Genomic DNA, 16,586 nt, shown 5'->3' with positions numbered 1-16,586 from the left:
TTGGATAATGCTAATTTAGATCATAACACTTGGGTTACTGGTCAAAACTCAGCAGTGTACAGGAAGAAGAGAGAAAAAGACTTAGTAAGAAGTTAGGAGGCCCTTATAAATTATGTACATGAGGATACAGCACCCAACTCCGAGAACAGGAGTAAAAAAAGGACAGCCTAATTATATGACTGGAAATGCTAGTCAGTGGTGTTTGGAGAAAATAGGTCATTTTGTATTTCTGGTAGCCTAATAACCAATTCAGATCAGAGTAAAAACCATTGTACATTATTTTGTTATGGTGAATTGTTATTGTGAAATCTTAATTTGTGTAGATGTTCTAAATGTTTTCTTCAAAAAAATAGGGTGAGAACCTGCCTACCTGAATTAATGAAATAAACTTGACCCCAGCACCTGCTAACTAACACCCGTGCCCACCAATGTGTACCTTCACCCCTGCATAAACACTTATTAATGTACTGTTTCATACTAAACTTTGAAACAAAGCACATTTTTCATGTGTTATAGTTACAACAATTAAGACAATATTCTCGTCTCACTACAATAAAATATGTATTTTTACGTAATTAGCTGAGTAAAAGTGGGTCATTTTATGCTAAAGAATAAGTACACAGTTCAAATCTACTGGAATACAACATCTGGGGCAATGAACCATGCTCTAAGTTTTTGGAACGGCTTTTAGTACACAGAACTAACTTGCTAAAACCCTGACTGACTACATCACTGCTGACATCTACCAATAAATGTGAAAAGGAATGCCACCGTCACCGGGGGGGACCCGTTCTAATTCAGGCAAATGTATGACCCAGTGAGTCTGCACTGAACTCTGAAATCTGCTAATTCAGATATTAATTGAGAGAAGTGTCAGGGTGAGGGTTTTGAAAAATTTTTTTAAAAGATTTCAACCTAATGGAGGGATGAGAAGATCATAATCAGAGGGCGTCCTGTTGAGTGCAGAACCATGCTTTGGGTTGTCCCGGCTTGGAGGCCTGGCAGGTGGTAATGGCACTGGATCAGAGGCTGACTCAAAAACATCTCCTAGAGGATAACACAAAATCTTAATGTATTTTCAGTTCAACAGTGGCACAGAACTTTGCCTTTAAATTCTGACCATTAAGATAGCACAAAGAATGTTTTCTACATACCCTTTAAGTATATGCCTAAATCAGGGATGTTTGATTTCTTCATCTCTGAAGAGGTACCGTGTGTTCCATTCAATATACAATGACCGTTATCACAAGACCTAAAGCAGAGATCAAGGACAAAAATTATAAGGATAAAGATTTCCATTTAAACATCATTTGGGTTGATGATGGCAACTAACCAGCCTGCTTATATAACAAAGTTTGAAAATGTATTTCCTCTTTTCTAGAAAAAGTACAAGTAATTTCTACAGACTCTGATATGTCCTTTTAAAAGAAGTAAATATCCTGCAAAAGACAAATAGCCCCTTTTTAAAAGTGAAGCCAAACCACAGAAATTGTTGGATTATCTAGACCTACGTGAAATTAATACATCATTTTGAGAGCATGGTATTACCTTGTCAAATTTTTGAAGGAAAAAGGTACCAAGGCAAATATATTTTTGTTAAAATACTGGATGGTCTCACTCATAGCAGGAATCTAAAAAGCTTAAATAAGAGACCAGGAAAAAGAATAACTGTAAGAAAGTAAAAATCAAAATCAACAACTATGAACCAGAGATACTCTATGGGGGGGTGGGGGGCGGGGAAAGGAGGGATTGGGGTCAAAATAAGGGGGTTGCAATTGTATGGGGAATATAAAAATAAAATTAAAATTTAAAAAAACAAAAAATATGTTTTTGTTGTTTGGTTATTAATACTTCTGAATCATACTGCAAGTACACAATAGATAAAATTGGGGTTTGGGAAAGTAGCAGCAAAGAGAGATAAGAAGCATGTTTTGTTTTCAGCAAATACACAGCTGCTGCACAGCTACGAACTCTGCTTACCATGTTTTTCTCCTAGTAAGGGGAATATAGAGAAACCAAATTAAGAATCAAAGACAACCTTAAAAGCTAACCCTGAAAACAACAGAAGTATGGAGAAGGGGAGAGGGGTAGCAACAAAGACGGAAGGGAACACAATGGATTATGGTGGTGGACTATGGGTGAAATGGGTGCAAATACCGGATGGAGAGAACCCTAATCTTCTGAAATGCAAAGAATAAACTATTTTTTTTTAAAAAGCTATAGAAAGCAGAGTTTGTATTTTAAGTTTCTCTGATTTACTAGGAATTCTTGGGGCAAAGTAAAGGTATATACATAATGAAGGTTATTTGAATAGATCTAGAGTGCTTCATCTGATGTACATTTCTGTTCTCTCTGGTGGCTACTTCTCTTTAAAGGGCCAGAGATGGTTCATTTAAAAATATTGAATTTTCATAAGGATGATGGACTTTTACTGAAACGGAGTTGAATTATTCATCTACTGTTCAACTTTTTCCACATATTGACAATTTGTCCTGATGTTCCAAAGGGATAGGGAACAGAGGTGAAAGGCAGTCTTTAACCTTTAAGAATGCTTTGTAGAAAACACGAGGTATTTTAACAGCTTTCATGAACAAGTAAGATAAAAAATTCACTCCAATTAAAATAAGTGATTATCAACATTAATTACTTTTCTGTAACAGCAGAAAAATGGAATGGTGGGTATAATTCAAATTTATTTTCAGGACTTGGGAGGCCTGCCACCAAAAAAATTTAATCTAATATGATGTGACAAAATTTAAAATATTAAAATTATATCCCTCACTGCTCAGCAGAAAAAAAAAAATCATCTCAAAGAGACAAACTCATTTTATTTCATTTTTAAAAAATTATGACATATTTTTAGGAGCCAAAGGAACTGAAAGTTCTAACAATCTGTATTTGATATAAAGGAACAAATTTTCTCTTGCTAATAGGGGAGGAGACACTTGGTGGTTCTGATATAACAAACCGCCCTTACTTATTTGTCTTTTTTTAATTATTTGTCTTCTTAATGATACTATTTTATCAACAAATGTCTTAAACACCAGCAATTAGCAAGAAATGCTTTGGTTCTTTAAAACACAAAGGCTTAGACCGCAGCGAGTTAATAATTGTGGTTAATTCTGCAGAGGGTTGGTAATTCTAACCAGGATCACTCATGAAGACAGATACCTAGTTAAAGTGAACCTGGCTTCCCTTACCCCTGCATTGCATTTTCTACCTCAGTCTTAGACAGGCATTAGATTTTTTTTTTTTTTTAGAGTTTTCATCTAAAAGAAGGAAACATTCCCCTCATAAAATGCTTTCAATTGATTGACTTGACCTCAAAAAGGAAATGGCACACTCAATAAAGATGATATAGATAATTGAAGTGTCAAAGGTTCTCCTATCTGTCAGTCAATCTAGAGTACCGGGAGGCAGAAGGCTGGGCCACCAGCAACTGCTGGCGAATAGGAGAGCCCTATTCTGTGTGTCTAGCATAGCTTCAGGGATGTGGTACAAAGGAGCTGGAGCTCAGAAGGTTCTGAAGTTAATTAAAAAGAAAAAATATCATTACAGTTTACTAATTCAATTATATAAATGCAGCTGCATCCTACTTAGAGATTAATATTTCAATACATACCACCCACTTTTAATAACTGTGATATCCCTCAATAAGGCTGATTCTTAAAGACCAAGGATGTCCCAGTTTGAGCGAGAATTAAACAATTGACAAGAAAAAAAACACTGCTGCTCACATTCTTATTTGATCCAAGAAAAAGTAAAATCATGCTTGATAAAAAGCAGTTCGGGTAAACAATTTCAGATTCCCCTCCCCCCCACCAAGATCCAATAAAACTACACTGATGTCAAGAAGGGGGATGAGGGCCTCCCTGGTGGCGCAGTGGTTGAGCGCTGGGTTGCGAAGCTGCCCACAGCCTCTGCAGCGTCGGTTCGATCCCCGGCTGCTCCCCGGCCACCAGAGGAGGGTCCCACATGGCGCGCAGACCTCTCCTGCCACGCCCGCTGCTCCCCTCAGCAGTGTACTTCGGTCCTTCTGCCTGCTTTGCTCCCTGCTCTGGCTCTGGTGAATTCTCTCGCCCTCCCGTGCTTCTGACTGTACCCAGTGCTTGTATAAATAAATAAATAAATAAATAAATAAATAAATCTATAAAAAAAAAAAAAAAAAGAAGGGGGATGAATATAAATTAGTCTAGTCTGTAGGTCATGAAGAAAAAAATCAAAGGGAAGTTGTCATAATACATTAGTTTCTAAGCACTAACATTTTTCATATATGCTTAGAACAGATAAAATAACATTGAAAATGCATTAATCTGTGGCAAGCCTATTTATATTTGGTTATTTGTTTTTTTGTGCTCCATGGCAATACTGGATTCTGCTGTATTCTTTCTTACCAGTTTGGAAAATGAAGTGAGACTGTGTCAGTCTCTAGTTGTTATCAACAATTGTGGGAAAACATATGCACCATGTATTTTGCCTAGGCTATCTTTTGTAAATGTTATGTCTATGTTAATTTTGAAAGAAAAAAGAAAAGAAAATGCATTAATCACCATCATGTGTAACCTATAGCAAAGTTTTATTAATGAATAATTTGTTTTTGGGAGGGAAGGGTCAACAAAATGTTCCAATTAGACTTACTAGTCAACTAAGTAAAATGACTTACTGATTAATGGGAAATCTGCCTCTTAGTTTTCTTTGAAGAGTAATGCAGAAAATAGTGTACTGGAAGAATAGGCTTTCAGAAAGAAATAAGAATTACATGTGATTCAATTGCTTAAAAACAAACAGCATGAATGGTTATGCTTATGCAAATGTGATGTGCTAAACAGCCACCCAAGTTCTTACCTAAGAGGAGGCTTTACATTATGACAATGAGATGGCTGTGAGTTCAAGGAAACAGGATGGGATGAAGGGATCTTGTATTCATCGTCTTCCTCTAGTGGGTCTCTTGTTTTCTCGGAAAGGGAATTTGCTAATGGACCAGTACACCTACCAGCAGGGGTGGGGGGAGAAAAAAAAAAAAGTCCAATCTAGTTTTAACATAGAATAGGCAAGTCCCCTGTGACATATTCAAATCAAAGCAGCTAGTTTACCATGTGTATTCATTTTTCAATTTAGAAGAACCGTTCTTATACAAAACACAAACGAAAAGGATTTTCAAACTTTTGTTGAAACTATTGATGGAATAAAAATTTTCATACATATTATTTTAAATGGCACAGTAAGAGAAACCAGTACTCTGTCAAATAAAACAAAATTGTCTTCAGTTGTAACAGAAAATGCAGAAAAGCATTCAAATCCAAGTTATTAAAATATTAACATTTTGTTCCAATATAACTTAAATGGGTGAATTAAAATGATAAATATGTGTGCATGGCAGTTTTACATATTAATGAAGTTTTTACAGAAAGGTTGAATATTTTCTCTCTTGTGACTATTATAGTTGAAAATACATCCAGTTTAATTAAATGGAACAGTTCTTTCTCCTGTGAAGTTGCCATTCAGATTGCTATTTTTTTCCCCTAACAAGCATAAACTAAAAAGGACTAAAACTGTTGAAAGTAAATAGGAGAATTTATAAAGTCTTTAAATTAGAGCACATTATTTTTATGGCTTAAATTTCATGGCATAATAAAAATGCAAGAAAATGAGTAAAACCAATCACCTAAATTTTCAAGCATTTTACTTATACATTAGAGTAAAAAAAAAAATCCAAAGAAACAAACAAAAACCTACTCTCTTTCAAGTTGTCACTACTGAACTTTTATCTAACTCTTGCTGATGCCAGTGGAAAATGCCAAAGTGAAGTGCACAAACCTGCCCAATGGGTTTGTAAGACATTGGAAATATAGATTTAAAACTTTTTGTGAATCATGATAAACCTCATGAAAAATGTTTTGACTGCAATTTTGAAGCACCTTCTGTAGAGGGAGCAAGAGGTCTTTGGTACATGAGCCATCAAGCTAAAGATCGTTTATAATTTGTGAGAACATTAAGGGCTTTTCTTTGTGCTCACTGCAAGAAGGTTTTCAACTTTAATGGTATCTCTCAATCTAGAAACTTCAGATGAGAAAAAGTCTTTCCTAAGACTTCTCTAAAATTTCATCCATCTATGAAGACTTTTTCAAAACCGATTTTTGAATTCTTGTTTTCTGAATGATCCTGGAATTCAAGTGAGAGTTTATGAGATGTATGTGCAGCGATGTGGTGACAGGAAGTCCACTGTCACTGCCTAGAACACAAGCTAATATTATTAATAACCCAAGAATTATACCTGTTATGGCTGAACCATGAAAGATATACATGAAGGCAGTTAATTAAGTATATGAACTGCAAATGGTGATATGCTGGGCACCAAAGGAGGGGTGTCAAACTTAACTTTTCTACATATTCTTATAAATATCAATACAGCCTAGAATTGAGCTTAGAAATTTTACTGCATATATAGTTTATTTGGGGCAAGACTATCATATGTTCGTACTGATTTAGAGTCTACTAGACAGACAATGCATACTGCAACGTCAATGTCTATTATATACCTAGCAGTTCCAAGTAAAGTTGCCACTGGAGAATGGCCAGACTAGCTTACTTTCCCATGATGGACTGAGTGATGTCAAATTGAACACTCTTGGTTTTTCTCAAATATTCCTTTTTCCATTGATCCCACTGTCAGGATTCAAGAAATTTCCATTCTATGAAATATCCTTGACTTACAAAGTCTGTAACACACTCTCCTCCAAGTTAGAATTGTACACTTTAGTCACAATATTCTCTAGTGATTTAATGTGAGCTTTTTTCTAAAGTATACTGTAAATATCTGGGGGGATGGGATCTAGCTTATCATGGTTTGGTGTTCATATGTATAATATGAGTTCAGTCACCAGTAAAGGAAGGAGTGAAGAAGCCCGAAGACCAAAGCGGCAGCAGCTTTAATCAGAAATGAGGATCTTAGCAGCTAAAATTCAAGTCAATTAACCAACCAGGTATTCTCAGTGTACTCACTATAAAGTAAAAGCAGTAAGGTTGCTGTGAGAAAATCAGAGAATCTAAGAAAAGGTTATACCCTCCAAACCTATAATCTTTTTAATGCGGAGAGGTACTTTACAATTAGGAAGCAGCACAGCAGAGTACATAATTAAATGTGTAGAAATAAACTACAGAAAGATGAACGGGAATCAGTCTTGTTACTATCATTGTAACTGGAGAAGTTACAAAGTTGTCCTAAACAAAATATTTAGAATATTTTGAATAGGTGTTGTATAGGAGAGAACAGCATGAAAAACCTCACCAAGCCAGAATAAAATCAAGACAAGGTCACAGAGTATGCATTTGGAACTACTGAACAGTTTAATTGGGTAAAGTCTATATATCTTACTGCTAACAGAAGAGCACAGGAGAAGAAACACATTGCTGGGTTTTAAGTAAGAAAGTGATCTGGGGAAAGCAAAATTTAAATTAATTCAGCTGTGTGAACCAAATACACTGGAGGAAAGATAGGCAGCCTAATCTAACATAGAGAGTAGGAAAAATGGGAATTAGGAGATTTGATTTTATCCTGGTTTGACCTCGGTAGACATATCACTTAACTGTCACAAAGTGGCTCCTAGGTCCCTACTTTTCTTTTTCTTTTTTTTTTAAATATGTTATTTTTAGTAATTTTCTCCAGCTTTATTTATTTATACATACATACATACATACATACATACATACATACATACTACATAAAAGCACTGGGTACAGTCAGTAGCGAGGGAGGGTGAGAGAATTCACCAGAGCCAGAGCAGGGAGCAGAACAGGCAGAAGAACCGAAGTACACTGCTGAGGGGAGCAGTGGGCGGCAGGAGAGGTATGTGCGCCATGTGGGACCCTCGCTCGGCAGCCGGGGATTGAACCAGAGCTGCAGAGGCTGTGGGCAGCTTCGCAACCCAGCGCTCCACCGCTGCGCCACTGGGGAGGCCCTGGGTCCCTATTTTTCAATGAGACATCTGGGCTACTATGTGATTCTAGCTTTAAATCCCATTGATGGGAATTCTGAGATTCTATCATAAAATCAGATCTAGCTTCTTACAGTTGTCCAGATATGAGGAGAAGCTATGTCAATAGGTATTATTAGTTGAATATGAACAACTTCAAAAGAACAATTAATAGGACTTAGCGGTGAATGGATTTGAGAAATGAGGAAATTGGAGGGGCCTCCCCGGTGGCACAGGGGGTTGAGTGCCATGCTGTGAAGCTGTCTGCAAACTCTGCAATATGGGTTCAATCCCGGCTGGCGAGAATCCCACATGGCGCCGCAGACCTTGCCTGCCGCGCCCGCTGCTCCCCTCAGCAGTGTGTTTCTGTCATCTGCCTGTTCTGCTCCCTGCTCTGCCTCTGGTGAATCCTCTCACCCTCCCGCACCTCTGGCCTATACCCCAGCTCTTGTATAAAAATAAATAAATCTTTAAAAAAAAAATAAAATAAATGAGGAAATTGGAGAACTCAAAGATATGCTGTGGTGATCAGCAAAGAATCAGGAAAAATCTTGTACTTGGTATTTTATAAATCTGCCTGGCTCACACTTATTTGATGCATTTCTATTTACCCTGTACTGTCTGTACTGAGAACCTCAGCCACTTTTTACCACATCTTTCTTTACCTATAGACAACTGATCTTCAAATTCAATGACACTCACTTGATGCTAGGGAGAAGGGTAGTGGCTGGAGGAGGGGGCGACAGCCGGGGAGGAACATCATATTCTTCACTTCCCAGGTGACCATTGGAGAAGACCTGAAAGGAAATCCAAGAGTTACTTTAGAATTTAACTTCTGGAGGGCCTTAAAGCAGTGGCAACTCAGAAAATCTATAGTTTTAAAGAGAAAATATTGTTTTCGTTTATTTAATCAAGTGAAATATATTTAACTCAGGAAATCTTTAGCATTATTATTGTAGCAATTATTTACCATCATCCAAAGTGTTACCTAACTATATAAACAAATAAAATACAACATGATTCACAAATATATTAAGAAGAATACTATGAGAGAGACTATGATTACTGATCAGATATATTTAGATAGTACAATTTTCCCCAAAGGATCAGTTTCTATTGACGTTAGCATTGTATGTAAGGATGCTTTAAGGAAAGCAGCCATATTGGTGCAATTCTTATTTCAACCCCTTCCAAATAAAAGTGTCCTAAATTATATTTTTCTGGGGTTAACATTTTAGAACTACTCAATAAAGCAAAACATGAGTTTAATTAGAAATGCCTTTCTTCTTTCAAGGTTGTAGCTTCAGCACTACTGGTGTTAACCAGAGACCTTTCTTGGCTTTCACAGTGCAAACAGTTTTAAACAAACATTTCAGTGTGTGAAAAACACAAACCAAAATTATTACTTTGCTCATAAGCAATGACAGTCATTGTTAATTACTTTGAATTCAGAATTTTGCTTTTCAGGTTGCTCAGTTAGACCGCAAGACCTTCCTGAACTGCTCTTTGTTAATCAACAACTTAAAAGAAACAAAAGAGAATAATGTTGCAAAATTCTATTCACAAGAAAAAGATTAAAATTATCTTAAGATCTTTAAACAATCATTAGTTTTACCCATGCATTTCTTTCTCATTAATTCATATTTAAAAGGTAAGTTGATGTTGAGGCAAAAAGGATGTAATCTGATGTGAATACTCCTAGATAATCCAATCAACAATCCACCAGATTTCTTTTTCATCTCCTCAAATTTCTAAAATGGGGTCTAAGCTTTAGAAAACAAAATTGAAAAGCATATAGCCTTCTCTATCAACTTAAGTAAAGGAAAATGTTTAAAGAATACATTTGCAATTCAAAGAATGTTTGCAATTCAAAGCTATACAATCAAAATTTTATAGCATTAAAGTTTCATTCTGAAAACTAGGATCTGTGCTATAATTCCAATTTCTTTTTCAGGCTTCCCTTCATTAGAGTCAATATACTATGACAAAATATATCTCTAAATGAAATGATTTTATCACAGGCTTCTGACTATGAAGCAGATAACGGAACAAGGCAGACTTTTTTATACTTGGCTAGAGAGAAGAATTTCTATTAGATATTAATCATTGTAAAGTTCAATGAAATCCTCTAACATTAAAAAATTCCTTTTAAGGAGCAAATGATCGTTATGATAATGAGCATTTTAGTTATCTTTAATTGTAGTCCTTTGTATGTTGCTGAAATGGATACAAGAAAGATTTTTGCAATTTTTTTTTGATATTTGTCACAAATACATTAAAAATTCATTCTGTAAAATATAATGTGGATTTTATATGCAATAATCTTTTTTAGAAGAAAGTAATGTTGATATCTAAATTTTCAGCATTTATTTTTTAAAGACTTATTTATGCATACAAGAACTGGGGTACAGGCCAGAGGTGTGTGTGTGTGTGGGGGGGGGGGTTGAGAGGATTCACCAGAGACAGTGGGGAACAGAACAGGCAGACTGACTGAAATACACTGCTGAGGGGAGCAGTGGGTGAGATAGGAAAGGTCTGCTGCACCATGTGGGTAGCTCCCTGGGCGGCAGGGGATAGAATCCGAGGATAGCTTCCTGGTGCTGTGCCATAACCCCTCGAGCTACCAGGGAGGCCCAACTTTCAGCATTTACTGAATACAAGGGAGATAGGGAAGTAACCATTTCTGTTGTATTGGCCTTTATTTATTTATTTTTATTTTTAATTTTCTTAAAAATTCATTTATTTATTTATACAAGCACTGGGTACAGTCGGAAGCGCGGGGGTGGGGGGGGTGTGAGAGAATTCACCAGAGCCAGAGCAGGGAGCAGAACAGGCAGGCGGATGAAGTACACTGCTGAGGGGAGCAGCGGGCAGCAGGAGAGGTCTGCGCGCCATGTGGGACCCTCACCCGGCGGCCGGGGTTCGAACCGGTGCTGCAGAGGCTGCGGGCAGCTTCGCAGCCCTGCACTCAATTACTGCGCCACCGGGGAGGCCTTGGCCTTAATTTAACAATCCAACCATAATTCAAATAGAATATTGTGAACACACCTGGAAAAAAAGTCAATATATTTGAACACTTACTGATATTAAGATCTTGCACATTAGGTAAATGAGATAATATATTAAAATCATTTTTGCTGCCACTACCTGCAGGATGTTGCATGATATTCCTGTGTACTACCATTAAATTTCAACAGGTCTTGTAATGCAGGCGATGATGTCTAGCACTGATAAAAAGCCAAAGTACAATTAGTAATGTAGTTTATTCTCTAAGAGAGTAATAACCTAAGGGAATTAAGTGACTCGTTCCTAATTTTGTGAAACAATCTATTAATATGCTTTAAAATACAAATGGTACTTTCTCCTGCCACATTAGAAACACTCTTTATCAACAAATAGTAATGCAAGGATTTCTTCTGCCTCTGAAATGCCATAGTGTCTCTTCTGAACCATTAATTTGGTGCTTAGTATCTTGATAACTTGCTTATAGTTATGTGTAGTTATGTTCTGTGAAGGAGCATTCAAGAGCATTTATCTCTTTCAGGATAAAAACACTCATATCCTTATCATTTTATAGCATATCTCCTCACTGCCTCAAACACAGTAGGGCTAAAGTGAATACTGACTCCTGATTGGCCTAGATGATCTTAATAATGGATCCTTATCCAACAAAATGACATTCCTTTGGTATAGTTGAAAGAAATTTATTAGTTTACAAAAGTTCTCTCAGCAAACTTATATAATTTGTTTAAAGACTAGTCTTATATACTGTTCTAAATATGTACTGCAAATTAACAATATGCCCAATACCAAACAAGTAATTCTTCTTGATGATATGTTGTGCAAACAGCATCTTTCTGTTTAGCTAAAGTGCCTGTTTATATAATATTTAATGTAAAGATTTAACATATTTCATTCTGAATTCCATGTTCCCACCTGGATCCATTTCATTAGACTTAAAATCATTTTAGCTACCACTATCTGTGGGAATGCAGAAAGTCACAACTTTTGGAGCTAAAAATACATATTTCATGTTTTATGGGAATCTAAAAGGGCTGCTTGCTATTAGGAGAAAACAACAGTTCCTCAAATGTGTAGACTGATATAGTATCACTGCATCTCAATGATTTTGGCAGTCTTAACTCCTCCAATAAAGATACATTTTGTGCCCTTTCTTCCAAATTCTTCCCCCCAAATTTACCACAATTCCACTGGAAATGCTACCACCTTAAATAATCCAATTCTATCACTTCTCTGTCCCCCCAAATTTAAGAGCTCTTTCCTATTGAATTAACCATGATGTAGTCTAGAATCCAAGACACTCCACAACTGACTTTAATCCACATTGCCAGTTTGATCTACCCTGTGTGTCCTACACTGGATCAAAGATTGACTTCCTATCACAATGCATACTTCTCACATCCATGATAGTCCTTCTGTCATGTCTACAAGAACAGCACCTGACTATCCTTCAATGACTATATAGCCAGTGATCCACATGTATGCAGCTTTCCTTAGTCTTTTTTTTTACCCTGCATCTCAATTAGAACTACTTCTCCTTCATGGAGATCCCACAGTATATTCTCTGAATGCTTATTTTACGTCTTATCTCCTAATCATGTAACTGCTTCATTCTCACTGGACTGTGCTTATTTACTTTAGATGTCCACAGTATCTAGAACCACCTAATTATAGGCATATAGCAGAAAAAAGTTGAAGGGATAAGAACACATTAGGGTTAAGTTTAGACTTGTGGGAGGAGTATAATCTGAGTTGGCACATAATTCATTATATATTCTTGGTTATACTAGATTAATATTTTTCTACATGCCTTAAGGTACCTTTTAATCCTAGTCTTGAAGTCTGATGTTCTCTTATGATTCAGATATTGTCCAAAAATTAGGGTTAATAGCACTTGGAGCTTTTGAGATATAAGGAAAACAAATACTTTTGTGGCAATCTTAGCATACTTAAGAAAAATCTTACTTGTACAAAATTTCAAACGTGTAAACTCACACATATACTACCCCCAAAATACTGCTCTTACATGTTCTTCAACACAGATTGAAAGTGAAACCAGTGTACACAAAGGTCTTATTTTTCTCAAAGACAGCCCTCAGCCTTAGATTCATAGATAAGTTTAAGGTCATCCATATCAACATGTGTCTCTACGCCCAAACAGCCAAAAGCCACAATCTCAAAAAGGGGAATCATTCGATGTATTTATCTGGCAACATCTTCAACAGATTATTGTACATGGGCTCATTTTAGAACAATGTCACTTCAAGTAACATGACAAGTCAGAGATAGTTTTTATCACATAAGAAACAGCAGTATTCTTATCTCTTAAGAGTAACGAATAAGGATAGTTAAACACAACTTTAACATCTAGATATAAGCAGATATTTTTCAAGTTTCCAATGATCTTTTAAATATTTTATCAGAACTATTCTTACCTTAGATACTTAAAATAAACCAACAACAGAATTATTTAGCCAATACAGTTTTTATAAGGAACGGGTTTACAGCTAGAACCTGAGAATTTTGAGAATGGAAACAGTGACACAGAAATGTCTTACCAGTTTTTAATAAAAAGATAAACAAAGCTAACTCTTAGCTAGCAGATTCATGTTAAAAGTAAATATTACCTTGGCTAATTTGATTCTGCTAGATGAAGGGAGAAGAAAAAAGGGAGTAAATGAAAGTCACAGAAAATTCTTACATTTCATGTTAACTATGAATTAGATGGCTTTTTTTTTTCTATAGAGAGCTCTACAATTAGCAAATGTATTTAGAGTTTAATTTATTCTTGCTTCCCTCACCATTTATCTGTCAAAGATGCAAATAAAAAGGGCAAGTGGGTCTAATGGATGATGGGAACTGGAACACAGACAAAAGATGAACAATTGAGGAAGATGAATTTTTGCTCAACTTATACAGTGTTTAGTTTCACAAATCCCCCATATGGTAGTCCATATGTACATTTAATTTTAATCTAAATTTTCAGTATTTATTCAAGTTTTTTTAACTTTAAAATGGGAAAGTAATGTTTCAAATGAAACATTACTGCTAACAAAAACAAGTATACATGATAGTTTTTACAATTCAAAACAAATGTATTTCATCTGCATTTTCAGACTGATGGGTTATGTGAAAATAATTTATCAGTCTCCAGTTATCTAACTCCCCATAACATTTTTTTCTCATGAGAAAATAAAACAACTACATTTTAGCTATAGAAAGTGACACTATATTGGAACATTTACCATTTTCAGGAAAAATATGAACCTTTTAAAAATCAAAATCATTTCCTTCTTCGTCATCCACTCCCCTTTGTGATATCCTCTTATGGGACCTGATCTACCAATGAAAACACTTCTTTTAAAGAGAAAAAATTTATTTTATACAAAAATTTTCTACCTCTGGCTGAAAGCCAGCATTGGGAAAATGCATTTAAAAACTCTTTGTACTGTTTATGTATCGTAGACATCCTCTCTTCCGTGGCTCACGTCCTTTCTACCCTGCCCATCCAGCCCAGGTACACACTCACTTTTGCCTTTGTGGACAGCGTATGTGGACTACAATAATAGCAACCAAATTATGGGGTGCTTACCAAGCATTTATTAGGAACGATGCTAAATAAAATAGAAGGAAAGGGGTAAAGTAAGGTTTTTTTTTAATATAAAACTAAACGGCAGCTATTTTTAATGAAGATGTCAACTGTTAGAATTTATTATATACTCCACATCTCCAAATCTGTTATTTTGGTTTAATTCTAGAACCTAGGGGCATGGGGCCTAGCTATTTGAAAGGGGAGAGAACAATGGGATTCAGTCTATCTTTAACACCAGGAGGGTCTTGTATATAAATAGTGCTACAATTATGTAACTAAATCAGTTTGGATTGAAGAACTACAATTCTTCAAATACTTTCATAAAAAGTATAAACTGAGAAACAAACTCCAAGCCAGGATCACAGAACCAGAACTTCAGGATTCTAGGTGGACTTAGCCGCATCCAAATAGTGAACTGAAAAGAGGAATTACACTTTAAGTAAATTGTGATATAACCTGTGGTCTAAGGGAAGTGGGACCATTTTTCTTTCATAAAGATAAAAAGTGTAGATATAATCTGTTGTATAGCCCTTAATACATAAAACTATAAATATATCCTCTCTGTAATCTGTTTTAGAGCTCAGACTACATTGAAATTAGGAATGTTTACAAAGGTTAATTTTGGCTGAAATGCTGTCTAGTTATAACATTATCTTTGAGAATACAATCATACTAATATACATGAGATTACATCTTAGATAATTTAATGAGGATTATTTACAAAGAACTAAGTAAGATTAAAATCCAGCTTTTAGTAAGAAATAGACTTTGCAAATGTAGTCAGTGTTTGCTGGGATATTTATATGTATCGGTGATCAGGACATGAAAGTGCACATACAAAACATAACAGAATCTTTACAACTGAAGCAACTATTAATATTTCATGCTATAGTTAATAAAATTTCATGCCTGTAACCTAACCTCAAATTCTGAAACTGTGACTTTCCATACAAAAATTAACAGTGTGCTAAGTCTTAGAAGGGCAGTTCACATTATAGCTAAGAGTATATAAAAGAACCCTGACATACTAAGTTTTCAATAAATTTTTTTAGATAATTATTATATTTTAAGAACTCCTGAAATCCATTCAGGAAATAAATTGCAACATGCTGCTGAGATGTAAATGGCCATTTCACAGCAGAGCTCTGTCCCACTCTTTGCAAGGAGAGTGTGATCATGTATGAGTGAAGATAGATGCTAAAGGAGGAATAAAAACCACTAAAAAAGAATGGCAGGTCCCTCTTATCAGGTTTCTAAGTTGAGAAACATTTCTTTTGCAGAAGAAAAGGTCTTCATTTTCAGTTGTAAAACTGCTTGGTAAGTTTTACGTCCTATTTAGGTCACCCGGGAGGGACTCTTTAGAGAGAGAGACTGAGGCAGCCAGGTGAGTCAGTGGCACAGAATCATGGAAACCACCATCACTTTTCCCCTTTGTGTTGAATGCCATGCCCGTAGTTCTACTCTTTCTACCCCAGCTACCCTAAAGTAACATTCAACGTTGAGGTTGAATATCAAAACCTAGTTTTCGTTATCACTGTATCTATCACTTTACCTTCTCAAACATGTACACATGCACACGTGCACAGACACAGAGGTTGAACATGCCACACTCCACACTTTCTTTCTTAAATATATTGTAGGATGAACTGACCAACAGCAAGCAATTATTTTGAAGGAACAGATTACTGACCCGGAATAATTTCAGATCAGTGTAGATGGGATCGCTTTAAATATTAAAGTCTTCAAGAGAGGCAAAGCCTCCTCTAGTTGAGGGAAGATAGCAATGATCTGATCTGAGTCAAAAATACCACGTAAGCAAATCCCAGGAAAGCAGCAACCCTGCCAGGGGCCTATGCAGAGCTCTAAGCACAGGGACCCGGCTCCTGCCTCTTTGGTTACCCAAGTGCTGAGATTCTTTCCTGGACATGTAAATGATGAAGATGACAACAGCCTTCAAGTTAGAATTCAACACGTGTGAGACTCTATGAATTTTGTGTAGA

At 36.0% G+C, this 16,586-nt stretch overlaps 1 protein-coding gene across 8 annotated transcripts in view; it reads right to left on the bottom strand.

Annotated features, from left to right (window-relative positions):
• CBLB (Cbl proto-oncogene B) overlaps positions 1-16,586 on the bottom strand; it is a 200,051-nt gene that overhangs the window by 25,051 nt on the left and 158,414 nt on the right. For 4 of the 8 annotated variants that reach the window (XM_037525618.2, XM_037525619.2, XM_054700632.1 and 1 more), the window contains exons 13-16: positions 8,676-8,770; positions 4,846-4,989; positions 1,155-1,252; positions 916-1,047 (exon numbers count right to left, since the gene is read on the bottom strand). In XM_037525618.2, the coding sequence (XP_037381515.1) occupies positions 916-1,047; positions 1,155-1,252; positions 4,846-4,989; positions 8,676-8,770 (469 nt within the window). The remainder of the gene's footprint in view (positions 1-915; positions 1,048-1,154; positions 1,253-4,845; positions 4,990-8,675; positions 8,771-16,586) is intronic. The other 4 variants (XM_037525620.2, XM_037525616.2, XM_037525615.2 and 1 more) reach the window with 3 other exon arrangements.

Source organism: Talpa occidentalis, unplaced genomic scaffold (assembly GCF_014898055.3).
Source record: "Talpa occidentalis isolate TD23 unplaced genomic scaffold, MPIMG_talOcc4v2.1 talOcc4.4, whole genome shotgun sequence".
Classification (NCBI taxonomy): domain Eukaryota; kingdom Metazoa; phylum Chordata; class Mammalia; order Eulipotyphla; family Talpidae; genus Talpa; species Talpa occidentalis.
Note: the sequence above shows the minus strand (reverse complement) of the source record. Positions and strands in the feature narration are given on the sequence as shown.